At 43.4% G+C, this 27,864-nt stretch overlaps 1 protein-coding gene across 1 annotated transcript; it reads right to left on the bottom strand.

Moving 5' to 3' along the window:
- Positions 1-880: 880 nt before the first annotated feature.
- On the bottom strand, positions 881-19,317 carry LOC117971245 (complement factor B-like). Its single transcript, XM_059008802.1, has 18 exons — positions 19,179-19,317; positions 18,239-18,502; positions 12,662-12,847; positions 12,273-12,446; positions 12,039-12,137; positions 10,455-10,588; positions 9,646-9,787; positions 8,883-9,014; positions 8,448-8,552; positions 8,151-8,288; positions 7,575-7,690; positions 6,941-7,067; positions 6,675-6,825; positions 5,963-6,039; positions 5,621-5,742; positions 2,569-2,701; positions 1,769-1,818; positions 881-1,140 (listed from the first exon to the last, which is right to left on the bottom strand). Exons 1-18 carry the CDS (start codon positions 19,237-19,239, stop codon positions 946-948), a joined length of 2,406 nt encoding a protein of 801 aa, XP_058864785.1. The 5' UTR covers positions 19,240-19,317; the 3' UTR covers positions 881-945.
- Between the last annotated feature and the right edge of the window lie 8,547 nt (positions 19,318-27,864).

The raw sequence follows: 27,864 nt of genomic DNA, 5'->3' as shown, positions 1-27,864 counted from the left end.
GAACCCAGAACCAGTCAAACAGAACCTAAGAATCCACTACTAGACATAAAAACAGCATTTTGAGAAACATTTCTATCCCCTATTTTTTTTATCAGCTGCAGCAAAAATGGCCAGAATTCTTGTTTAAATAAGCTGTTTAAATAACCTCTGCTCTGCCTTGAAAAAGTTAGATAAACTTTCAGAGGACAAACTTCTGTAACCACAGTCTGCAATAACCCAGTTTGACACAAACAATATATAACTCCTTCTTGGTGTCTGGGTTAGTTTACTATGTTCTTCCCCTTGTAAGAGCACAGCAAAGTGTAATAAAGCACTGTGAAAACATGCAAAAGCATAGATAAGCATTAGAAAGCAGTGAGGTATGGTAAAACATATTAAAAACATGGCAAACCAGGGTAAACTGGTAAATGCAGAGTATAACTACGGGAAAAGTTTGTTCCATATAGCTGAAGACAGACAGTGTCTCGCAATCCTGTTCAGTTTGATGCTTTAATAGAATTCCTTCTTGGTGTCTGTGTTAGTTTACTACATTCTTCCAGTGTTTAGTTTCATTAAAGCAACAGACACATAGGGAGGGTCCCACATATAAAGATACTTTTTCAGATCCAGCCTCCATATCTACAGCAGTAACTAGAACTGTAGAGCAGCTCCTGAACTCAGGAAAGCACCTTCAATTAAAAAATAAAACTACAATAATACTAATAGTTGAGTAATTGAATTACTGCACTCTGAATTATTGCAAACATTATAAAAAGGTAAGGGGACATAGGGGGAAAACGTTTAATATAAAATCAACATTTACTCCATGCAACTTCTCAGGTGAACAGCAATAGCATACTGAGTCAATAAATGGGTGTCACTGTATTTTAATATAATATTTTAATTGATTAAAATTCCATAAATTAAACACGCATTGCAGAAGATTTCCTATAGAGACCAGAGCATCTACTTCTCACACATGGAGATAAGCCCCTCCCCTTCCTTGAGTTCCGTTTTCGGCAGGAAGTCGATGTCGCTGGCCAAGTGCTTCTGTAGCCACGGCAACACTTTGAAGATGCTGATGTGGAAGTCTCGTGCGTTGGCGGGGGGCGTGTCTCTCAGGTCGCACACATCCATGGTGCCCCAGCTTATGACTCCCACCTACAGACGAGGAGGGGAATTGCATTCTAAATACCACTGTCATTATACAGTCAAGTTCAATGAAGAATAAGCGTTATCTCAAAACCAATAGACACACAGCATGAAGGTGCTGTTCAGGAGTTACTCCAGTAATGAGGATGAGGCTGAATAACCCGGACGAGCCCCCGAAGGGTCGTCTATCCTGCTAAGTGAAATAAACACAGCAGCACTCCATGTGCGCTTGAGGAGTGTATATATAACAAGTAAAGGAAGGTGCGTCTAAAGATTCAGCAGCTGTATTGAGGGGAATTACTTTAACAAGTTTCGTAAAATAATTGTCATGGAAGGGTTCATTCCTCTTGTACGCCACCCACAATCAAACTTGAATGAGAGAATCACGGAATACAGCTGTGTACTGAATATGAAGGCAGTATCTCAAAGCGCTAGGAAAACAAAGTCACATGACCCCAGTATGCTGGCCATCTTAGGGCACAGGTCAAAGTGAAGGGTGTTGTTAGAGTTTGAATGAAAAGTTTACACAACACTGAAAATATGAAGTTCCCAACTGAAATGGTTTATGAGATATTGGAAATCTAAGTAATTTATGTTGAAAGTGAAAATACATATAGAAAGAGAGAATTGATTTTACCTGGAAATATCTGCGCTTCTTCTGAATAAATAGAGAACCACCGGAATCGCCTAAAAGAAAGGACAAGGGAGGAGAGACACTACAATATCATTCCTTCTTGGTGTCTGTGTTAGTTTACTACATTCTTCCATAATTTACTATCATTAACGCTGCAGACAGACGTACAGTGTCCTACAGTCCTCATCAGTACAATATCAGGTGGCGTAATTCGAATTGGACAGTTCAGTGTTTTGCTGAATACACTGAAGACTGAAGTTAGTTAAAGATGGCGCTCAAATTATAAAACAGAGGTAAAGTAGGAACCTTTAAATGAGAAAAATTGGACAAGTGGGCCTGCATAGGATTTGATACACTTGGATAGGTTCATGTCCATGTGGTAGTTGCATTAAAGAAACAGCTTCAATAAGAAAAATGTCATTTCTGGCCATCACTTACAGGCTTGTGAGCCGAGGACACCCTGGCCGACCTAACCCTCCCCCCCGGGCCACGCTCCGCCAATTGTGCACCGCCTCCTGGGAGCTCCCGTCCACGGTCAGCTGTGGAATAGCCTGGACTCGAACTCACGACGTCCAGACTATAGATCACATCCTGCCTTTGCTGGATGCGCCACTCGGGAGCCCTGGGAAAACCCCAGACTTTTTTATGCCATTGAGAAACGTCTCATTTAGAGAAACCCCTTTTTACCTTTTTAATTAAAATCGAAAAGTAGCAAACCTACTTATAGGCAAAATTCACATTTTTTTGACCCCTTGTCCTTTGGGAGAGAAATTAACTAAACCGATTGATTTAAGATCACTTACCTTTACAAGTTATCGACTCCTTAAACAGACTCGACCCTCCAGTGCACAGGAATCTGTCCGTCACAACTTCAGAAACTCTCGTCACATTTTCATAAATGCGTGCCTCCATCGCCTTCTCGACACAGGCGCAGAGCTGCAACCACAACACAGAGAAGGTGAAAGGCTGGTCTAGTGCATTAACATGACCTCACTAGCGCCACTTAGCACCGCTGATTGGAACCCAGTCCTCCAAAGAAATGTGAAAGGCTAGTATAGTGAGCAAAGTCATATTTCAAATATACTGTCAATGTACTTGTCTTAAAAGGAAAATATAAGTGTATTTTAAAATGTATTGCAATATATTTTATTTATATTGACAAATATATTTATATCTTAAAACGGCAATAAATTGCATATTTTAATATACAGTATTCTTGGGGGTCCCCGTGTGGCTCATCCAGTTAAAGCACTGCCGCTGGGAGTGCAGGATGAGTCACACAGCTTGGATGGTGCCAGTTTGCGTCTGGGCTGTGCAAAGAGGCCGAACTTTGCTGGGGACTCAAAAGGGGGCGTCACATTGGCTCTGATGCTCCCGGGGTAGGGGATGGGAAACTGGCATGGGCTCCTTCTCATCGCGCAACAGCAAACCCTACTGGCCAGGCACATTCAGAGTGGATACAAATCAGGGCTGGTCTCTTTTCTGCGGGATTGGTAGCCCGCCCACCTCTGCTCTGGATTGCTCAGTGTAAAAGCGATTCTGGCTTTATGCTTATGAGATTGGTCGATGCTCACACACCCTCAGAACGTCTGTGCTGTGTGGGGACCCGCTGCGTTGAGGAGAAAAGAACACAATTGGACATTTCAAATTGGGGGAAAATAAATTAAAATAATAATTGGTCACTCTAAATTAAAAAAAAAAATAATAATAAATAAAATATATATATTCTTATATTACAACATATTACAATACATTTGCCAGTATATTGTAACATATATATTTTAAAATATGTTTATTTTCCATTTAATATATTTAAAAAGTATATTCAGTATGTATTTTATTTTCATTTTCATATTGATTCATTGTTTCAACCTATCAGCAGCTGGTTTCCCTGTGATTTTTCTGATTTACAAAACATGAAAAATATTCTCTGGAGTATGCAGCACCACATTTAAAACCAGCCAGCAAAGAATATTTTAACTGCTGACATACGTCAATATATCTGAAAACTGAAATGATTGCATAAAGGCTCCAGTAGTAAATCGTTTCCTTAGCAAGTGTCGACAGCAGCTTTGCACAGTTTTGATTGAGTTACAGTAGCGCCAAGCACAACTTGAAAGGGTGATTTTCTGTGCTTGTTGATTTTAATATTTTAGTTCCTATTGGTAATGTTTTTATGTGCAGTTAAAAAATGATTAATGTTTTATTTCCATTCAGTGATGACACTGCTGTAACATTCTGCTACTGTTTTTAAAAGTAATTTCAATTCAAAGCTTAAGCTTTTACGATTCTATTGTTTATTATAGTTGTTGCAAATATATGAATGCCTAAAATAATTACTGCAATAATATTCTGTAATTAAATTTATACAACTGTTCAGTTTATGGCAATAGCTATGTGACAGAGAGCAAATGAATCCTAGTTAACAATCTCCCTCCTGACCTGTGAGGGCGCTGTATAACAGGAACAGAGTGCCTAGTACTGGAAGGGGGCGGAGTCACAATGCCCGAAGTCATCCCCCTAATGCGGTACGCGATGTGTCAGTCATGGATTTGAGGAGACGTGATTGAACTAGCTATCACAGGGGGCATGACTAAGGGTATAACAGGGGGTGAGACTATGTAATCTGTTCCTTCGATATGGTTACTGAAAGGACTAGTTTGGGAAATGAAAGTAATTAACTTCTGTGTTAAGTGTTTTGTTTTGAGGGTCGTGGGTTCAATCCCAGGTGGGGGACTCTGCTGCTGTACCCTTGAGCAAGGTACTTTACCTAGATTGCTGGGTAACTGTATGTAAAAAAATAATGTAACATCTTGTAACAATTGTAAGTCGCCCTGGATAAGGGCGTCGGCTAAGAAATAAATAATAATAATACACAAATAAACCTGTAAATCACCACTTTCACTAAGAGCACTCACTCTGGACTTGTGGCTGTGTTGTGTTTGTGTGTGTCTTGTTTAGTCTATTATTATTTCGGGACTGAACCCTGTGGTTTGCCCGGGCGATACACATCGTTGTGTAGAGCCAGGTATTATTATTTGTCAGCAAATAAAGAGCTGCTTTTTCACCGTGAACTGTCTTGTGTCTCTCATTCCTGAGCACCGCATCACCACTGCACCTGTGCACTACTAACCACTTTGCCACAAGCTATTAATGAAACGTGGCGAATAGAATGATAGAATAAAATCAGCTTTTTAGTGATGAAGATTAATAAAAAGTACTTTGTAATTGATTAATTTAGGATGGGTCAGCTTACAGGTTTAGTATGTGGCATTTTCAACAAGAAGAGCAAGAAGACATGGTCTGTCTCAGAGTGACAAATAGCAAATTGCAAGCTAGCAGTCAAGGGGGGACATACTGAGAAATTAGTCCCACACTGAAACGTGGTTTAGTTTTATAGTTTTTCTGACTCTTTATGATCTGATCAATGGTCACAATTTATGTAATTTTTACATATCCCAATAGTTGCTTGTTTTTGCAGTTTCTCTTGTTCCCTTATTTAATATATTAAACATACACTGTAACACAAACTCTGCATTTTTGGTGAACTATCAATTAACATTATACTGGGCCACTAAAATGTGTGCGGGGCCGATGGAGTTTTCCATCCATTAGCCCTGATGGCTAGTGGATGGAAAAGTTCATTTCAAGCCCTGTTGCTGTTGTTGTTTGGATTCACTTGTCATCACACATCTTGTAACTATTTTAAATAAGTTAAAAACACCCCTATGGTCTCAATCAAAGCAGTTCAAACCTTCATGTGGGTCTCTCAGCTCCTATCGAACTGGGCTCTATCTACACTACTCCTTCCCCCTGCTTGTAAAGACACGTCTCACCTGCAGGGGGCAGTCTCACCTTGTCTCCATGTTGAATATAGGTCGTCTTCTTGTCCGTAATCTTTTGATCCTGTTCTTTCTTGTTCTTCTCCTCAGATATAAATCCTGACAGGACCTCGTTCCGATTCAAGAGCTCGTTCTCTGGGGAGACAATTGGAAGGTGCGCTTAATAAAGAACTGGGAGCATGGAAGGAAGGAAGGAAAAAGAGCAGGAGAGATGGAGGTTGAAAATGAAGGAAGGAAATAAGGAATAAAGAGAGAAAGCATGCGAAGGAAAGAAGAAAGGGAAAGAAGGACAGGAAGGAAAGAAGAGAGAAAGGGTTTATTCCTGGTTAAATAAATAGAATGAAGCCCCTCTCACCGTGATCCTGGCACGTTGCTGTGGAGACTTTCTTCAGTGCGTGAGTTGCTGCTTGAGTGCATGGCAAACAAATGGGTCTGAAATCAAGGCAAAGAGAAATTAACTAAGAGCTTCATCAAGCAGACCAGCGTTTCAGCTAGTGCCTTCATCAGTGTTACTGACACGAAGAACCTGGGTCAAGCAGACAAGCGTTTCAGCTAGAGCCTTCATCAGTGTTACTAACACGAAGAACCTGAGTCAAGCAGACAAGCATTTCAGCTAGTGCCTTCATCAGTGTTACTGACACGAAGAACCTGAGTCAAGCAGACAAGCGTTTCAGCTAGTGCCTTCATCAGTGTTACTGAAACTGAGTCAAGCAGACAAGCGTTTCAGCTAGTGCCTTCATCAGTATTTCTGAAACTGAGTCAAGCAGACAAGCATTTCAGCTAGTGCCTTCGTCAGTGTTACTGACACTAGAAGGAACTGAGTCAAGCAGACAAGCATTTCAGCTAGTGCCTTCATCAGTGTTACTGAAACTAGAAGAACCTGAGTCAAGCAGACAAGCATTTCAGCTAGTGCCTTCATCAGTGTTACTGAAACTAGAAGAACCTGAGTCAAGCAGACAAGCAGTTCAGCTAGTGCCTTCATCAGTGTTACTAACACGAAGAACCTGAGTCAAGCAGACAAGCGTTTCAGCGAGTGCCTTCGTCAGTATTTCTCCATGACATCTTACCTGACTTTCTCCGATATCTTGATTTTGTTTTTGAGTTTAATTAACGCGATGTCATAATCGTAAAACTCCTTGATGCCCCTCGACTGCAGAGCTCTGACCTTGTACTCATGGTGCATTTCAATAGAAGCAGCGTTGACACCCACATCACCTCCTTTACAAGACAAGAATGAGACTGTCAGACACACAGGGGCTTGATGTGAAGAGACTGTCAGACACACGGGCTAGGTGGGGGTAGCAGTTAATGTTAATTAACATTTATAGCTTACCGTGGGTAATGGTGACTTTCTCTGGGTTCTGCACATCGTATTCTCTGAAGCAATGCGCGGCCGTCAGAACCCAATTCTCTGACAATATGGAGCCCATACATTTGGCGCCCACACTCTCTATGTGTTGCTGCGAATGAAATGAATATAGACCGGGGATGAGGATCTCAAAACAGGAAGGTAAGGGAATGTGGGAACGATTTCATTACGAAGCTCTGTTATAAATGTTGCCCATAGTGAAAGCATGGTAAAGTGTAGTAAAGCACAGAGAAGGCATGGTAAAGTATAACAAAGCATACTGAAAGAATGGTAAAGCATAGGTAAGCATTGTAAAGCACAGACAGGTATGGTAAAGCATATTGATAAATATGGCAAAAATGTGGTAAATTCATGGTATAACTATGGGAAAAGCATGGAAGAGACTGCACAATTACTGTGCAATTTTCTCAGGGTTATCCTGCACAATGGTTGGAAGAAGTATTGAATAAAGTATATTTTAAAGTCTGCACCAAGGACAACAAAAAAAGATTTGTCTTAGCCTCATGAGTCTAGTAACCCCCCCCCCCCCCCCAACCTCACAACAGCAAACAATACAAATCTGCAGACAGAAAAGCAGCAGTTAAAGGGAGGTACTTACAGGGATGTGGACCTGCACGTGCCAGGGGTGAGTCATGTTGCCAAAGTGCTTGGAGTCTCCTGCCGACTTGGCTGTGACGTCACGAGCAATCCCACACACACTGGAGGAGCTGTCCTCTAGAGGGTGGAGTGAGAGAAAGGAGAGAGATGGGTGTGGGAAGGAGGGAGAAGGAGAGAGGGCAAAGAGAAGGTAAAGTGGGAAGAGGGTGAGAGGAAGAAGATGGGAGAGGAAAGTAGGAGGAAAGATAGGGGAAAGGAGAGAGATAGAGAGGGGGATGGAGGAGGAGAAAAGTAGTAGGGATGAACAGAGGGGTTAGATAATAGAGGGAGTGGGAGGGAGGAATGGGAGAGAAATAGAGAAGGGAAAAGAGAAATAAGAAATGATTGTAGGGGGGAGACCTACAGGGATGGGAACATTATTGCATAGCAGTGACATCCATTCCAGGTTTTACTACGAGTCTGATTAGCTCCAGTGTACAGGTAACCAGCTCAGGTGTGTATGATTAATCTCATAGTAAAACTAGGAATGAATCAAACTGCTATGAAAGCCTTGTTCCAATCCCCACTCGTCTCTTACGGATCATTTCGTCAAAGACCCGCCGCAGGTCCTGGTTGTCCTTCAGCAGGAACACGTGTTTCTCTTTAGATTTCTTAGACGCCATGGAATTGAGCTCCTCCTGGTCCACATTATCCCCCACCCCGAACACATAGACATCTGAAACAGAGGGGAGGGGAGAGGAGAAGGAGAGTGGTAGGGGATCCTTGGTTAGCACTCCTTCAAAGGTCTACAGTAAAAATGCTCATAAAGCTAATAAGAGGTAAGCGCATGTTTCAGGTGATGAAGTTGTGACAGACTTTGCGGTTGAGGTCTTACCTAAATAATCATCCCGTTTGTTGGAGTCTCGTCCTTTTTCAATCCCCAGCAGGGATCTGATTTTGGACAGCGCTGGTAATGGATTGCCACCAGTATTGGATTTACCTGCGGGGACAACACAGCCAGCCCGTCTGTCTTTCTGTCTGTCTGTCTGTCTGTCTGTCTGTTAGCCTAATTTGCTTCTTACAATTACAAAAGAATCATAATCATAATAATAATAATAATAATAATAATAATAATAATAATAATAATAATAATAATAATAATAATAATCAACTTGATCAGAGGTAGCCACCAAACACTTATAAGTAATTAAATTTAAATATAAAACAGACGCTGATCTGATATTAAGGTATGTAATCTGTTTATATAGAACCTGTTGAAATGAAATGATAATAATGATGATGATAATAATATTGCTGACAATGATGATACCATCTGTTAAGATGAGAAGGACGTGTCTGGTTTCGTTGAACAGCTTTGGTTCTCTTTGTTTCAGAAAAGCCATCGTCTCGTACACCTTCTCCAGCGCGGCTCTCAGGTTCGTACCAGTTTTACCGACGTGCTCTGAGAGGAAATACAGAAATAATTCAACATTCATTTATTTCTACTGGGAGAGTGTAGTTTCTTTAAAGCTTCAGACAGAAAGATGGCATCCTGCAATCCTGTTCAGTTTGACATTGCAATATATAATATAATTCCTTCTTTATGATGTCTAAAAAGAAGTCTCAGAGAGAAAGAGGTAAGGAGGGGGGGGGGGGGGGAGAGAGATCATATGATTTGATTTGACTGTTCAGCACTTAGGATTGTCCAGACAAGCTAGAAGCAGTAATCCAGATTTAGAGAAAATTGTTAAGAACTCAATAGTATTATTATTATTTATTTCTTAGCAGACACCCTTATCCAGGGCATCTTACAATTGTTACAAGAGATCAGAGATTACACATTTATACAGTTGGGATTTTACTGGAGCAATCTAGGTAAAGTACCTTGCTCAAGAGTACAGCAGCAGTGTCCCCCCACCTGGGATTGAACCAACAACCCTCCGGTCAAGAGTCCAGAGCCCTAACCACTGCTCCACACTGCTGCCCTATTGGATGGGCAACACAACCCACAACCCCTCTGAATGATTGAAGCAAATGCAAAGTGTAAAAATGAATGAAAAAGACATGCCGATTGTTCAGTAATGCCCCCATACCTAAGTGTTTGAAATCAGACAGCAGCTCCAACACAGAGTCCATGTCAGTACTGACCACAGGATCCATCATGGAAACAATCTCTTTCACTTCAGAAGCATAGGAAATGATCTCGAAGTTCATTCTGACTTCGTATGTGTCTAACTGCAAGACACACACAGGCACAGACACACAGAGAGACACACCCAGACACAGACACGCAGGCACAAACACAGATACAGGTACACAGACAGCCAGACACAGACACAGACACACACACAGAGACAGACACACACAGACACGCAAACAGATACATGCACAGACAGGCACAGACATACACAAAGGCAAACAGACGCAGACACAGACAAACACACACGAATACAAATAGAAACACACATACAGAAAGACAGAGTTAATCAAGTGATTCAACAAGATTATTATGTTAAAGTAGCTTCAAATAGTTTCCAATTACATAAACTAACAGAAGTGAATCTGTCCAGTTGACCCCTTTTCCCCATCTCTTATGGTACAAGACCACTGTCTTTTCACTAAATAAACTAATAGTGGTTTGCTGTATTCGTTGACATGGTTTACCATACCTCTCTGTGCTTAACACTCCTTACCTGTGCTTTGCCATGCTTTCAATGAGCTTTGATCCACTTTGCTGTGCTTTTACTGTGGAAATCTTTTCTAAGAGTTAGTTTACCATGGTTTATAGTGTGGTTTAACATAGCGCTCTGTGCTGCACAGTGCTTACCAATGCTTCATTACACTTTGCTTTGCTTTCACTGTGGTACTCTTTACTAAGGGTAGTGTCATTTAAAGTTCATACTTTCTCTATGAGGCTGATGGTGGCGTTCTTTGCCTCTTCAAAGTCCTTTGTGCTGATGCTGCCCGATGCATCCAGCAGGATATAAATGTTGAGCTTCCCGTCATCTGTGATCTGCACCCTCCTGCCATACGACGCTGAACACAAAGAGACATTCGCGGCTTTAAAACACTCGAACGGAGTCATAATGCAAAACCACATCTGAGTTAGTTTCTTATAGTTTCACGTTCAAACATAGAAATAAACCAAACAATAACAAATCTATATTTGAGAGCTAGGAAAATAATATATATTCTCTATATTGGAGGCACAGAGAGAGCGGGAGAAGGGCAGAGGTAAAGAGAGAGGGGAGGGAGGGGGTAAAGAACATAAGAACATAAGAAAGTTTACAAACGAGAGGAGGCCATTCGGTCCATCTTGCTCGTTTTGTTGTTAGTAGCTTATTGATCCCAGAATCTCATCAAGCAGCTTCTTGAAGGATCCCATGGTGTCAGCTTTAACAACATTACTGGGGAGTTGGTTCCAGACCCTCACAATTCTCTATGTAAAAAAGTGCCTCCTATTTTCTGTTCTGAATGCCCCTTTATCTAATCTCCATTTGTGACCCCTGGTCCTTGTTTCTTTTTTCAGGTCAAAAAGTCCCCTAGGTCGACATTGTCTATACCTTTTAGGATTTTGAATGCTTGAATCAGATCACCGCATAGTCTTCTTTGTTCAAGACTGAATAGATTTGATTCTTTTAGCCTGTCTGCATACGACATGCCTTTTAAACCCGGGATAATTCTGGCTGCTCTTCTTTGCACTCTTTCTAGAGCAGCAATATTCTTTTTGTAACGAGGTGACCAGAACTGAACACAATATTCTAGGTGAGGTCTTACTAATGCATTGTAAAGTTTTAACATTACTTCCCTTGATTTAAATTCAACACTTCTCACAATATATCTGAGTATCTTGTTGGCTTTTTTATAGCTTCCCCACATTGTCTAGATGAAGACATTTCTGACTCAACATAAACTCCTAGGTCTTTTTCATAGATTCCTTCTTCAATTTCAGTATCTCCCAAATTATATTTATAATGCACATTTTTATTGCCTGCATGCAATACTTTACACTTTTCTTTAGTAAATGTCATTTGCCATGTGTCTGCCCAGTTCTGAATGCTGTCTAGATCATTTTGAATGACCTTTGCTGCTTCAACAGTGTTTGCCGCTCCTCCTATTTTTGTGTCGTCTGCAAATTTAACAAGTTTGCTTACTATACCTGAAGGGCATAGAGAGTGGAAAGAGGGGAGGGAGATATGGAGGGCAGAGGGGAGAGGGGGAAAGAGATGTAGAGAGGACAGAGACAGATGGGAAGGAGAGAGGAGCGTAGGGGTGAGAAGAAGAGGGGGAGTGAGAGGAGGGAGAGAGAAGGGTTAGGGGAGAGTAAGAGCCAGCTGTCTATCTGTCTCTGTCTGTCTGCCTACCTGCCTGTCTGTCTGTTTGTCTGTCTCACTGCCTCTCTGTCTCTCTCTCTCTTTGTCTGTCTGTCTGTCTGTCTTTCTGTCTGTGTGTCTGTGTCTTTCTCTGTCTGTGTGTCTGTCTGTACCATGCTGTGGCTTGTCTGAGGTTGAGACGTCCATCACTGCAGAAAGAGAGGATCCAAAGAAAGAGGCAACTTCCTCAGGGGAGTCAAACACGAACCTTGCTGGAGAGAAAATAAAGACTCAGGTGAGACGGGGGGTGGGCACTGAAATAAGGTTGAGGGGAGGGGAGGGGAGGGAGGGGGAAAGATGGAAGTGGGAGGGGGGAGGAATGGAGGGGAGGGTGTATCAATACTCACAGTAGCAGGCTGGTTCTGTTCCGCTCCACTCTCCTCTCTCCAGGCACTCCCTTTCTTTGGACCCGATCAGAACCAGTCCGCTCTGGCAGCGGTACTGAACCCGGTCCCCCACGGAGTACCGAGAACCCGTTTTCAGAGAGGCCACGGGGATCCCAGGGTCAGGACAGTCATTCACTGAGAACAACAGAGCAGAGCAGAGTTTACACAACAACACAAATACAACAACACAACAACACAAATACAACAACACAGGACTGCAGAGATACACAACAAAACACCGGGATTCCCCCCTCCCCACATCCCACCTCCCTCCTCAGAGACAGAGGTGTCGCCCCTTCATCTCAGTTCCTCAGAGACTTTCCTCTCTTTCCTCTCCCCCCCCCCCTCACCTCCATCCTCACAGACGGGGGTGTGCCCAGTCCACGTCCCCCTGTGGGTGCAGTTTCGGATGGCGGACCCTCGCAGGGTGGATCCCGTCTGGCACTCGAAGTGCAGGGTCTCCCCCGGGGCGAAGGAGGCCTGGCGAGGGAAGAAGAGCCCGTTCTCAAAGGACAGCTGGGGGGGGCAGCGCAGCTCTGAAACACATGCAGCATGGGGAGGTTAGAAACCAAACCCCCAAGAAGAAACTGTTAACAAAGTGCAAATATGAACTGCTGCACCAGAATCTGTGAACAAAAGAGCGAGCAGCTTCAAATCTCATTGTCATAGCTGCTTTTACTGGCCCATTTACTTTGTAAGATATAAACTAATCTGTGGTGTGTAGGGCGTCTCTTATATAAACTAATCTGTGGTGTGTAGGGCATCTCTTATATAAACTAATCTGTGGTGTGTAGGGTTTCTCTTATATAAACTAATCTGTGGTGTGCAGGATTTCTCTTATATAAACTAATCTGTGGTGTGTAGGGTTTCTCTTATATAAACTAATCTGTGGTGTGTCGGGTTTCTCTTATATAAACTAATCTGTGGTGTGTAGGGTTTCTCTTATATAAACTAATCTGTGGTGTGTAGGGTTTCTCTTATATAAACTAATCTGTGGTGTGTCGGGTTTCTCTTATATAAACTAATCTGTGGTGTGTCGGGTTTCTCTTATATAAACTAATCTGTGGTGTGTAGGGTTTCTCTTATATAAACTAATCTGTGGTGTGTAGGGTTTCTCTTATATAAACTAATCTGTGGTGTGTAGGGTTTCTCTTATATAAACTAATCTGTGGTGTGTATGGTTTCTCTTATATAAACTAATCTGTGGTGTGTAGGGTATCTCTTATTGTTGTAAGAGATGTCATCTCTCTCAGGCAGTTTGGGTTCTAGATCATTTAGATTATTTCTAGGTTATTAGAAATCACAAAAACTGGACTCAGGAAAAGTGCCACGTTGGATCCAGCTTGTGTTTCTGTCATTACACCAGCTTTGCACTGGAAGACACTAGAAAGACACTTTGGCTGGTCTAGCCCATGTTACATATATCTATGACAGGCAGCTGGAACGGAAGATCAGCTCCTGAACTCACAGCAAAGCACATTAACAAAAAACAATCAATTAAAAAAAAAAAAGTTAACACAGCATTTGATCCATTGCTGAAAGGACAACTCCGAATGACTGCAAACATCAGAAAAAGGTTTTTCTGAGAGATCCAGGCATGGCTGTTCATTCTTGCAGAAAAGGCGCTTGGTATAAACTTTGCATATAGGCGCAACTCACTGGATTAAGATTGCAAAGGAATAAAACAGTAAAAACACAAGAGATCTCCATTATCTCGATAGGTTTGGTCACGCAAAGGAGGACAATTAGGGGTTTGAGCAAATACAGACAGGCGCTATACATTAAACACACGCTATGATAGTAAACAGCAGTGGGCGATACCATGTGTAATAAAGGGTTTGACAGAAGTATTCCCCTTGCTGTATCCTGCAACTATTAACCAAAAAAATCACAAATGAAATTTATAATTAAAGTTCGGGAGGAGGATTATTATTATTATTTATTTCTTAACAGACGCCCTTATCCAGGGCGACTTACAATTGTTACAAGATATCACATTATTCAGATATCACATTATTTTTACATACAATTACCCATTTATAGAGTGGTGTTTTTACTGGAGCAATCTAGGTAAAGTACCTTGCTCAAGGATACAACAGCAGTGTCCCCCACTGGGGATTGAACCCACAACCCTCCGGTCAAGAGTCCAGAGCCCTAACCACTACTCCACACTGCTGCCCCAATCAGACACCAATCTCTGCATCACCAAATTGAATCATTCAATTTACAGATTAGCTAATTTAAATTGTTAGCACTATAAATACCCTCTTCACTTATCTCTCATTTGCTTTTTGATTTCATCGTAACCCACCACCTCCCCATCTCCACCTTTCTTAATAACAGTTTTTATGTTTTATCAGTGGGGGTCTCAGCCTCGTCCAGTCGGCCAGGCAGTGAACCCTCAAACCAAGTTAGGTTTGATGCCAAATGAATGTGTATATACAGCATACTTTTCTGTAAAATCACATACTCCGCATTCTCTACAATAAATATTTGTACTAAACCATTTTGTGATTGGTGTTTGTCCCGAACTACTGAACTTGAAATTTTAAATAGGCTTCAAATTAGGGATATATATTCTGGCATAAATGCAAATTTGAAGGAGTTTTTTACATTCAGCCAAATCCAACAATTCGTGTGGATCAGAAAAAAGTGTCTTTTTATTAGTGAGCGCCAGTGGCATCTAGTGCACAGCTAGTGTATTGCCAGCAAAACAAAAGGAAACTTGATCCAAAGTGGCAGACCACTAGATGGTGCTGGCTACCGATTGCCATTGCAGTCTTTTCAAACCCATAAGAGTCTTGAATTATGATTCTCCACTTCTAAAACAGTGCTATTGGGGAGCCCAGTGGGTCACACAGGGTTTAATAGCCCTCTGTTGGACAGTTAGATATTCATTAAAGGGAGTAAAACGTGTCAATTACAGGAGTGTACCGATATACTAATGTCACGGTACGATACCTAATACTGTATGTTTCACAATACATGTGATGATCCAGATGCATAATAAGAGCAAATGATCTATGAACTATTTTGTTAAAAGACTCGAATTCAATGAGATAGGGAAGATACGTGTTCATACCAATTATAAAACACACATATTCTTCATCCAAGAACCACACGGTGAACTGCAATGAGCTTGGGTGTGCTTTTGGTCTGTATCATGATACATATTATATGATATAGCATGTAATTCAAGTATCACGATACACAGTGAATCATTACACCCCTATTAATTACTCAACACAAAACAATGCAGTCCCTCAGTTTCCCTTGGTTACACAATTATTGATTATCAATCAATAACAATCTGTTATTTAATACAGAACCTGCCGTGATCAAACTAAAACTCAATTATATTTTATAAGCGATTATTTGTCTAACCTTTCTTTTATCCTATGATATATTTTTTTCCTCTCTTTCATTGGTTTCCTTAGAAATGCATCCTATGTAACCCTTAGCAATACATGTCTGTGACAGAAATAAAATGAATCTTGGTTGTAAATCTCCCTCCTGGCCTGTGAGGGCGCTAAGCAGAGAAAGTAGAGTTCTTTGGATGGGCTGACCTGACAGTTCTTTCCCAGGGTCGGGAAGTCGGTCAGTCTGGAAGAAGGCGAGACTCTGTTGCAGGAACGTATTGACCCGGAAGGGAAACGACATAGCAGCTGCAGAGTGTAGACAGCTGCACTTATTTACCAAGGGGTCATGCGTGATAGCATAAAAGGGGACAGAGAATCACAATCTACTCCTTCGCTTGGTTTTTGGAGACAAAGAAACTGGAAGGACAGGGAGTGACCCAGAGAAAAGTAAAACAAGTATTTGTGAGTGTTTTTTGGGCAACACTTTATAATACAGGTACATTAACTACAGTGTAACTACACTGAAATTACACTGTAACAAGAGTGTATTTAGTAAGTAAATTATGTGTAGTTACAGATAAAATCCTATTATCGAATATGTAATTACACCACAAGCTTACTTACAGTTAACTACATGTAGTTTGGCTTAGTTACATGTAGTGTGGCTTAGTGATCCTTTGTTACAGTGTAACATATGATTATCACAAGTTCCTTCTTACATGTAATTACATTATATTATATTACCAGCCCAATACATGTATTAACATGGTGTAAGCACACCAACTAGCATAAATACACAAAAATTTGATGTTTCTGTGTTTGGAATACAACACATTCGGAGTAATGTGAGGAATATTAGAAAGAGACCAAAAATGATGTTTTCCCACGTGCAAAATACAGTACTGTGCTAGAAAAACCTAAATGTTAAATGCTAAATGTTCTGAAATACCTTGTTCTGTAGCTTTGCCAAAAGCACTGTTGTACAAACTGCTGCTTGTGTGTATACATCTAACCAACATTACAAATTAGACATCTTTTTTACAAATTAGACACATTTGTGGTCTTCTCTGAGCGTGTAACATTCTGAATCTCAGCTTTATACACTGCATACATTACTCCTTTTGTTTTGTGATGTGAGCGCCTGATTCTATATTGACATTATATGGACAATGTGTTGCCATCTAAAACATTTTGTTCTATGAATATTGGTTTGTCCTCTTATGTAAAGAATAATCTAATGATTGTTACTCCTTTGGAAGTGTACAGTATTGTGGCATGACTCACTAATACCATGTTATAACAACAACAGTTTAGTTTAGTTCTATTATAAACCATGTTAATTACAATAAAGAAACATGTAATCATTAAGGTCACAAAATGTTGCAACATTTTACTTGAAGGTGTAATGTAACTAAACCACACTACATGTAACTAAGACAAAATACATGTAGTTAACTGTAAGTAAGCTTGTGGTGTAATTACATCTTCGATAATAGTATTTTATCTGTAACTACACATAATTTACTTACTAAATACACTCTTGTTACAGTGTAATTACAGTGTAGTTACACTGTAATTAATGCACCTGTATTATAAAGTGTTCCTGTTTTTTGTTTGTTTGTCGTCGTTAGTAATTGTCTTTGTTTGTGAATCAGCAGACGGCTAACACATATCCGGAGCTGTCGCCTTGGACCAGCACTACACCACAGTCACTTAATAAATTGTTATCACCCACCACGAGCACTACTGCACGCACCCGGACTGGTGACCGTGTGTATTATAGTAGGGCAGATAACGTGTGTTTATTATTTGGGTTGCAACCCATTATTATTGTTCCTCCATGCATTACACTTTGGTGTGTATTGCCGGAGGTTTATTGTTTGGTCGCTAGACTGGGATTTAAAATAAAAGACCCCTTTTCCAAATGGATTCCAGTTTCTGGTTGTGATTATTCCTGCACTGCAGCACCTCTGCACCTGTTCTCACTCAGCAGCCACTTTGCCACAATGTCCCAGTTTCCACAGCGGTAGCGCAAGTTCGGTTTAAGGAATTGGGTGCATTTGCTAGTTTTGCAACATATTTTCATTGTCAGTTTATGCAGTGCTGCAGTAAAAATTCCAGTGCCCCAGATGAGAAGGAAATCAGCTTATAAAACACTCAATGCAGGAGTCAGTTGCTATTGATTGGTACTCAATTGCAAAGGTGAGGGAAGGTCAGCTTTTCTTGTTTGAAATCAACACTTAATAAATACGTGTGTTTTGACTCTGGCAAACTATATACTATGCATTTACCGTATATGGTGATACTATGCATTCACCGTAGTTTACCCTGGTTTACAATATTGACGATGGCCCTTTTGCATCGAAATGTTGGTGACTCATATATTAAAGCCAAGCCCAATATTAGCATGAAGTAAATACCAGCTACTCTCATGTAATGAAAATCGGGAAGCATTTATAAGGGCATTTTTTTATACCTGCTGACAAAACCTTCTTAAAGGGAATTACATGGAACATCTGAGTACAGGCACAGCCCTGATCTCAGCACAGCCATGTGTCTGAGTCTCACCTCTGCAGCTGGCAGTCCGGACAGTGCGGCCCTGCGGTGACCTCATCCTGCTCCACTCCCCGCTGCTCTGGCACGTCCTGCGGCTCACTGGGTAAGGGTAGTGCCCGGAGGGACAGTGGAAGGTGAGCTGGCTGCCCACACTGCCCCCTGCTGAGAAGGAGACCGAACCGTTGCCCTCTATTGTCACAGTGAGAGGGCATGAGATGGTCTCATTCCCATACTCAGCATAGTCCTCATAGTCTGGACTGAAGTCTGAACAGAGGCCTAAGGGTGAGAGGGAGGATGAGGGGGAGAGGGGGAGAGAGGAGGGGGAGAGAGGGAAGGAGACATAGGGTGATAACTAAAAGAAGCAGATACAGAAAGGAGTGCCAACCAAGGTTTTTAAATCAATTTATTCACCTCTTATTAGCTCTATCAATATTATTTAAACCCCCCCCCCCTTTAAAGGAGTGCCAACCAGACTTTCAGATCCATTGTACCTCTTTCTAGCTCTTGTAACATTATCACTGAACCCTTTAAAGTAGGGGTCTCCAACCCTGGTCCTGGAGAGCCCCATTCCTGCAGGTTTTATAGGTGTCTTTACGTCATCAAGGGTTAAAAATCTGGAACACATGTTAATCTTGAAATTAAGCCAATGATTTGTTCAATTAAGTAACTGAGAGCTCGGCTGAAATGAAAACCAGAAGACCCAGTAGCTCTCCAGGACCAGGGCTGGAGACCCCTGCTTTAAAGGCATGCTGACCAAGATTTAACATCTTATTAGCACATGTAATACGATTACTGTACTGCCCACATGGCACGGCTTCTTACTTGTTGTTATCATGAGCAACACCATCACTGCTCCCCTTTAAAAGAGTGCTCACCATGGAACATTACATTTCAAATACATTTTAAACAGCGGTCACAAGATTCGAACATACCAAAAAAGTAAGACTCTTACCTTCGTTAACTGAGAAGGTTATTAGAATTCCACCAATTACTGCACACAGTGAGAGCAGCATTCTCGAGCAGTGTGTTTTGTGTCTGTGCGTCTGTGTTCTGTATCAACTGCTCCACTAGTGAAAGTGTTCTGTATCAACTGCTCCACTAGTGAAAGTGGGGTTTGTGTTTTTTTTTAAACAAACAAACATATTTAACAAAGAGTAACTCATTAACAAGCTGAGCCAGCGGCCTTCATTTTGATGTATGTAGACATCCAAAGTTGACAATAATAATGATAATACTAATAATAATCTTTATTTTCAATATTGTGCCTTTCGCAATAAAAAATTGCCACAAAACACTTCACATGAATAAAAAAGACAAATGTTAATAGGAAAGCAAGAAAAACACATAGAACAGTAAAACAAGGAACATCATTTTAGCATAAAAACGCTACATGTGTTTTTAATCTTGTTAATCTGAAAAACAGTGACACTTGGTGTTTCCCTTACAGAGCTAGGCCCTATATCTGAATGCTCTACCACCTGTGTTTTTTTTTTAAATTTGTGGGACAATAAGCAAGCTGGCATTCTGTGATCTGAGTGAGTGTCTAGAAATATATGGTATTAATAGATCATTTAAATATTAACACCTTATAATCTATCCTGAATTGGACTAAAAACCAGTGCATAGATGCTAGCACAGGAGTAATGTGCTTTTAAGGAGGCAGTGTGGTCCAGGCCTTGTAACCAGTAGGTCACTGGTTCAAATCCCACCTCTGTCACTTAACCTCCTTGTGCTCCATCCTGCAGATGAGATGTTAAATCAATGTCCTATTGTAAGTGACTGTGCCTACTTCTGTAAAGCGCTTTGTGATGGTGGCCCACTATGAAAGGCACTATATAAATATCTCTTAGTCCCGGTTAAAATTCTAGCTGCAGCATTTTATATAAGTTGCAGTCGAGATATAACATGGCTAGGAATACCAAAAGTTGTACTTAAACAGAGCGCAGTTTGACAGGAGAAACCCAGGGCTGGGTTTAAACTGCTTACACTGCCCCCCTACAGGAGAGACTGTGCCTTTACAAGCAGGGGGAGGTGGGGTGTAAATAGAGCCCCACTGTTTGTACGGTCAAGGTCCTGCCTGTAGACGGCAGTGTAAACACAGATAACTCTGGTATTGATCGCATTTACTGTAAAAGGGAGACATTCTTGTAACCAACAAAGGAGTCATCTCAAAAGTTATGATACCTGTACAAATTTAAACAGATAGGGAGTGTCTGCATTTTACAAAACGAGTGGAAAGTGTTAAAGCAATTTTCTTAATTTTTTGGTAAATTGCATGTTTCCTTGCCCTTTTGTCTGTATCAAGGTTCTGTGAGTTAAGGAGCTGCTCTTCTAAACTAAAGGAAACATGATCCAGCTGGGCAGATCACTAGATGGTGCTGCCTCGTAATTCTACAAAGACCATTTTCTTTTTTAGTTTTGTTTGCAAAAACACAGAAATCTTTCTGAGTAATTGTGGCAAAGTGGTTAACAGTGTGCAGGTGCTCAATAAACAGACAGACAACTATAATCCAAGTGCAATGTTGTTTAATGATTTGTAATCTGGACGGCAAAACAAACAGTATTATTATTATTTCTTAGCAGTTGCCCTTATCCAGGGCGACTTACAATTGTTACAAGATAGCACATTATTTTTTACATGCAATTACCCATTTATACAGTTGGATTTTTACTGGCGCAATCTAGATAAAGTACCTTGCTCAAGGGTACAGCAGTGTCCCCCACCTGGGATTGAACCCACGATCCTCCGGTCAAGAGTCCAGAGCCCTAACCATTACTCCACACTACTGCCAGTAAACAATAAATGATGCTAAGCAACACAGCGGTGTGTATTACTTTATTTCTAATCCCCGGGTTTGTCCTGAAATAATAGTCCCGTTCTTTATACACCAACATGAAACACAAAACACATACACAAGTCTGTTAGTGGGTGAATTAGAGCTCATGGTGCAATGCAGTTCATAGTGATACAAGTGCAGTGGTATTTGTCCGGTTGTCCGCGCTGCCAATGGAATAACTATCCCTTATGTAGGATATGCTGTGTTAAACTTTGCAGTAGGGGGGATCTAGATCCCAGATCGAGGCTTGGTGATCGAGGCTGATGACTGCTTGGGTGCTGAAAAAGGGGGTGTTGGGGATGAACGTCATTTTGCATTGCTGGAAAGAGCTGTTTGGTGGAGGTCACCTAGAGGTGATGGCATTCAAGGCCACCATGTCTGCCAAGGCAAAGGGAGAAAGCCTTTGCGGAATGCCAGAACATTGAGCAGGCAGAAGCCGTGGATGGGTGAATGGGGTCTGCCCAGCTCCTGTACAGATCCCCTCAGATAGTGAGATGATTGAGTGGACCCAGGTGCTTAAACAGCCAGCTCATGCAGAATTTTGTGCCCCAATTGAAGCTCCAGATGAAGGGGATGGATGGCAGGTGGCAAGAACTGGTCCCGGAGCGGCTCTTCACCCCTGGCGGATCTGTCTGGTTCTCTTTTTCACCACCTGGAAAACAGTTCACAGAGCCGGAGAGTAAAAGCCCCCACATCCTCATCGTTACTTTGATTACACCTAAAGAACCGGACTTGTAATTAAGTTTAAGCTTAAGTAAAGTCTGCTATACATTGCATTGTTTTTGTTTTTTAGGAGATTTTGTGTTGCTTACCTGGCATTTTTGGAGTTAAAACAAAAACAAATATTAACATAACTGCAAAATAAAGAAATGTGTTCACTTCCCTGCTGTTATATAGTTATATTACCTGGTATTAGATTAATAAAGTTCTATTTCCTGGCATTATGTACAGTATATAGTTCTGTGGCATTTAATGTATATACAGTATTTCCCTCACTGGTATTTTATATACACAGTAAATAGTTGGCTGTCAGGAGTTCCAGGTCTCCTTATAGTCTCCTGTGGCAAAGTGCAGGTGCAGGTGATCAATAAACACACAGACAATTATAATCCAGGTGCAATGTTGTTTAATAGTTGTATTTTGTAATCCAAATGCCTGATGGCTGACAACAGTAAATAATAACAATGTCAATGAGAAGCAATACAGCGGCATGTATTGTTTATCTGTAATCCACGGGTTGGCTTTGAAATAATAACAGTCCTGTTTTAATTCACCCACACGTAACACAAACGCAAACACAAACACGCGTCCACAGTGCGTGCTCTAGTGCTCGTGGTGAAAATACAGTACTTTATTGCAAACACAGTGCAATGTTGTCCAGGTTTGTGCTGGCCTTTAGCGACAGCTCCTGGATCATGTTTAGCCATTGTGACAGAAATACAATGAGTTCTGGTGATAAATCTTCCTCCCGACCTGTGAGGGCGCTAAAGAACGGGAGGAGAAGTATCTGGAAGGGCTGGCCTGACAGTTCGTTTCCGGGACCGGGAAGTGGGTCAGCCTGGAAGGAAGCGAGACTCTGTTGTAAGACCGTATTGATTTGACAGGTAAACGAGGGGCAGCTGCAAGTAATAAGGCAGCTGCAACCGTTTACCTAGATATCATGCGGGATTACATATAGGGGCCAGGGTAACGCTGTTCTTTTCCTTCGTTTGGGTTAAGCCAAAGACCGAGAAGGACGAGACAGTAAAGTACTGTGTAAAGAGTTGCGTGTGTGTGTGTTTGTTTTGTTGAAATCACTGTAAAAAAATAACTGTCTGTGTTTTTACAACCACCAGACAGCTAAAGCACATCCGGAGCTGTTGCCTTGGGCCAGCACAAGCCGAATCACCACTTCACGAACTGTCACCGAATAAAAAGTGTATTCACTCACCACCAGCACGACTGCACGCACCCGAGACGGGTGAACGTGTTTTTGTTTTCTTTATTTCAGGACTGTAACCTGTCGTTTCATCCCCGCGCTCTACACATCGTTGTGTATTGCCGGGGTTTATTATTTACGGTCGCTAGACCAGGAAACAAAATAAATACAAACATTTGTCACTGGATTACCGTTGTCTGCTTGTCACTCCTGCACCGCATCACCGCTACCCCTGTTCCCCTTACTAACCACTTTGCCACACGTGGTGTCAGAGCACGGGACTATGGACCTCAACGCACTGGCGGAGCTGCTGCAGGCGCTGGAGAACAGACGCGACGCAGAGGAGAGAAGGAGGGAGGAGCGCTACACGGCGCTCATTGAACGGGTAGGGCTGGCCGTCGCTGCAGCGACGGCCCCTACCACAACACCGCTGATGTCGCCCCTGAAGGCACGGGCAATGAAGATGTCGGCGGAGGATGACCCGGAGGCGTATTTGGTGGCGTTCGAGCGGCTGGCTACCGCGGCGGCTTGGCCGCGGGAGTTCTGGGCCAGCCAGTTGGGACCCTGCCTGATTGGGGAGGCTCAGGCAGCCTACCAAGCCACGAGTGACCATCACGCCACCGATTATGACCTGGTCAAGCAGGCTATCCTCCGCCGTCTGAACATCACCACGGAGACCCACCGGGCGCGGTTTAGGGAGTACCGGAGAGCCCCGGAGACACGCCCCAGGGTGGTTGCAGAGCGGTTGTGCGACCACATGGTGCATTGGCTGACCCCTGGGAAGAAGACCGCCCAGCAGATGGGGGAAGCCATTGTGGTGGAGCAGTTCTGCCATGTGGTCGGCGCCGAGACCCAGGCGTGGATACGGCGCCACAACCCTGACACCCTGGAGGCGGTCAAATTGGCGGAAGATTTTGAGGACTCCCTGACTTCTGCCCGGATCGGGATCCTGTCGGCCCCTGCCCTTCGGAGCAGCCGACCTCTCCCTCCCTCTCCTCCAACACCACCACCACCACCCCCCGTGTTCCAGGGACCCAGACCTCCTAGAGCACCGACCCCATTGGGCCCCCTTGCCTCCCCCATGGAGACCAAGGTTGGCCTCCAGCTGGGGTAGAGGTGCTGCCCCTGCCCCGTTGCCATACCAGCAGCGGGACAGATTTTTAACCTATGCCCCCTCTGTCCCTCCTATCTGTTTTAGGTGCCACCAGCCGGGACATCTGGCCAGGTCATGCCCCGCTGCCATGGAGTGTGACGTGGCCGCGTGCAATTGGGCACCTGAAACTAGTAAGCGTGGGGAAAATGGTCCGGAGGGGCCTTGTTTGATTAATGTTGTGTTAGGGAATGTGAAAACCCACGCATTAGTGGACACAGGGTGTGAGCAGACTTTGATTAGGACAGCTCTCCTGGGCGGTGTGTCGTGGCGGCCACGAGGTCAGGTGGCCATCTCCTGTATCCATGGAGACACGGCGGCATACCCCACATTAAAAGTATATTTATCGGCAGGACCGATAAAACGTCACCTTGTAGTCGGGGTGGCGGAAAGGTTGCCACACCCAGTTATTCTGGGCCGAGACTGGCCAAAATTCAAAGAATTGATGCAAATAATGGCAGTCTCAGCCACACACGTAAACGTGGCAGAAAAAAAAAGGAACGGATTGGTGATGTGTTTCCTTTTCACACTGAAATGTTTTCCCCTCTTTTCCGTCCTAGAAAAACAAATAAGGAGAGACGGACTGCAAAATGGGAGGGAGCGTTTTTGAGACAAGGCTGGGGTCTGGTGGGAGAGTGCTGCAATGGTAACAAACGCCAGTCGAAAGGAGTGGGAACGCAGTGTGACCGAGGGAGTGAGGTTACTGGGCCGACTAGAGCAGAGGTTATTCCAGCCCCTCTCAATGTACCGGACCCGTGGTACTCAAGCGCGGACCTAGTGTGGGGCCAACATAACGACCTGTCACTGGTGCACGCATGGGGGCAGGTCCGGTCCATTGAAGGTAAGGATGTTGACGGCGCTGGGGCGCTAGTATATCCACATTTCAGTATCAAGGGGCAATTACTGTATAGGGTAAACCTAGCCGCGGGCACAGGACAGCCTGTAACACAATTGTTGGTTCCCCCGTCTTGTCGGACCGAGGTCATGAGGCTGTCGCATGATATCCCTTTTGCGGGGCACCTCGGAGCCAAGAAGACGGGGGAACGGATATTGGCTCGATTCTATTGGGTAGGTCTTCATACTGATGTGTCGAGATATGTAGCCACATGCCCAGACTGCCAGCGAGTAGCGCCGGGTCGAGTGCGCACCGCCCCTTTGGTCCCACTGCCGATTATTTCCACTCCTTTCGAGCGCATTGCAATGGACATAGTGGGCCCTTTGCTACCTTCTGACTCCGGGTATACGCATATATTAGTGGTGGTGGATTATGCAACGCAATACCCGGAGGCAGTTCCATTGAGGTCCACTAGTGCCGCTGCAATAGCCACCGAGTTAGCGCAGATTATGGCTAGAGTAGGGATCCCCAAGGAGATTTTGACCGATCACGGGACCAATTTTTTGTCCAATACGTTACAGCAGGTGTACAAAATATTGAAAATACTTCCCATCAGGACGTCCGTTTATCATCCACAATCGGACGGTCTGGTTGAACGTTTTAATCAGACCTTAAAGTCGATGCTGAGGCGATTGTAACACAAGAGCAGAAACATTGGGCATCGCTTCTTCCCTACCTCCTTTTTGCGGTGAGAGAAGTGCCGCAGAGTTCAACGGGGTTCTCCCCCTTTGAGCTTCTGTACGGCCGGCAGCCTCGGGGCATTCTCGACCTGCTGAGAGAGGGGTGGGAGGAGCACAAAGGCTCGTCTAAAAATGTAGTGAAGTATGTGCTCCTACTAAGAGATCGCCTGGATTTGGTCGGTCGTTTGGCCCGAGACAACCTCAGATCGGCTCAGCACCGACAGCAGCAGCATTACAACAAAAATGCACGGATTCGAACCTTTCGACCAGGGGACAAGGTAATGCTGCTACTTCCCTCATCAGAATCAAAACTGTGTGCTAAATGGCAGGGGCCGTATGAGGTGATTCGGGCTATAGGGAAAGTAAATTATGAAATTAGACAGCCCGATCGCCGGAATGAACGTGAAATTTACCATGTTAATTTGTTAAAGCCCTGGCAGGCAAGGGAGGTCTTATTTATAGCCCCAGGCAATCTGGAGGATGATTTAGGCCCCTGTCCAGAGACCCCGAGCACAAGAGCGATTTCAATGGGGGAACAATTGGTTCCGGATCAGCAAAGAGAGCTGCGTAAGCTTATTGAGGAGTTCAGCGATGTTTTTTCTGATGTGCCCGGTAGAACAAACTTAGTTGAATATGACATTATCTCTCCACCAGGTGTCACAGTGCGAGAGAGACCGTACCGGATCCCGGAAAGTCGACGAAGTGGCGTGCGCAAAGAGGTATGGGATATGCTCGAGCTTGGGGTGATTGAACCTTCCAGGAGCGAGTGGTGCAGCCCAATTGTTATAGTGGCTAAAAAAGACGGCACCAACCGCTTCTGCGTGGATTTCAGAAAGGTGAACGCTATTGCTAAGTTCGATGCATATCCCATGCCTCGGGTCGACGAACTTTTAGACTGGGAAAAGCAAGGTTTATTTCCACTCTGGACCTGACGAAGGGATACTGGCAAATCCCTTTAACCCGCAGCTCCAGAGAGAAAACCGCATTTTCAACACCAGAAGGGCTGTTCCACTTTAAAACCATGCCATTTGGACTACATGGTGCGCCCGCTGCTTTTCAGAGACTGATGGACCAGGTGTTACGCCCACATCATGAATATGCAGCAGCGTATATTGATGATGTGGTGATTTACAGCTCCACCTGGCGAGAGCATTTGGCTAGGGTTGCAGCCGTTCTTCAGTCTCTAAGAGCAGCCCGGCTGACAGCTAACTTGAGGAAATGTGTGTTTGCCAAAACAGAGACTCAATATTTGGGATTTTTAATGGGAAATGGAAGGGTGAGACCTGTGGTCACCAAAATCCAGGCTTTGGTTGATGCAGCGATCCCCAAAACCAAGACTCAGGTGAGGTCACTACTGGGCTTAGCCGGTTATTACCGCCGCTTCATCCCCGAGTACGCCACAGTGGTGAACCCGTTAGTCGACCTCACCAAAAAGAGTGCTCCAAATTTAATTAAATGGTCAGCTGAGTGTCAGGGGGCGTTTGATACGATTAAGTGTAAACTTTGCCAGGCCCCCACTCTTATTACCCCAGATTTCACCAAGAGATTCATCCTCCACACCGACGCATCGGATGTAGGTTTGGGTGCAGTCTTGTCCCAAAAAGTAGCTGGAGTAGAACACCCGATATTGTACCTGAGCAAAAAAATGTTATCTCGGGAACGTAACTACTCCGTAGTCGAAAAAGAGTGTTTGGCCATTAAATGGGCTACTCACTCTTTACTACCTGCTGGGACACTCATTTGATCTTGTCACAGACCACGCCCCACTCAAGTGGTTAAGCACAATGAAGGACAGCAATGCCCGGATAACTCGGTGGTATCTGGCGTTGCAGCCCTTCATGTACCACATGGTACACCGTGCGGGGAAAGACCACCAAAATGTGGATTATTTTTCCCGGGAGGGGGGAGTAATGGGAAAGGTAGATTTAGCCGAGTGTTCCTTCGGCTCCACTCTGAGCGATGGGATATATGACAGAAATACAATGAGTTCTGGTGATAAATCTTCCTCCCGACCTGTGAGGGCGCTAAAGAACGGGAGAAGTATCTGGAAGGGCTGGCCTGACAGTTCGTTTCCGGGACCGGGAAGTGGGTCAGCCTGGAAGGAAGCGAGACTCTGTTGTAAGACCGTATTTATTTGACAGGTAAACGAGGGGCAGCT

Source organism: Acipenser ruthenus, chromosome 38 (genome assembly GCF_902713425.1).
Source record: "Acipenser ruthenus chromosome 38, fAciRut3.2 maternal haplotype, whole genome shotgun sequence".
In the NCBI taxonomy this organism is placed as follows: Eukaryota; Metazoa; Chordata; class Actinopteri; order Acipenseriformes; family Acipenseridae; genus Acipenser; species Acipenser ruthenus.
The sequence above is the reverse complement of the archived record's forward strand: the minus strand, read 5'-3'. Positions and strand labels throughout refer to the sequence as shown.

What these genes read in the sequence shown, in the direction of transcription:
- LOC117971245 (XM_059008802.1), bottom strand. Translation starts at nt 19,239, where the DNA reads ATGCTGCTCTCACTGTGTGCAGTAATTGGTGGAATTCTAATAACCTTC. An exon ending in CCCCGTCTGTGAGGATGGAG is followed by an intron (nt 12,447 to 12,661) that starts GTGAGGGGGGGG and finishes TGTTGTTCTCAG; the next exon opens with TGAATGACTGTCCTGACCCT. An exon ending in CCTTCTCATCTTAACAGATG is followed by an intron (nt 8,553 to 8,882) that starts GTATCATCATTG and finishes TTGTCCCCGCAG; the next exon opens with GTAAATCCAATACTGGTGGC.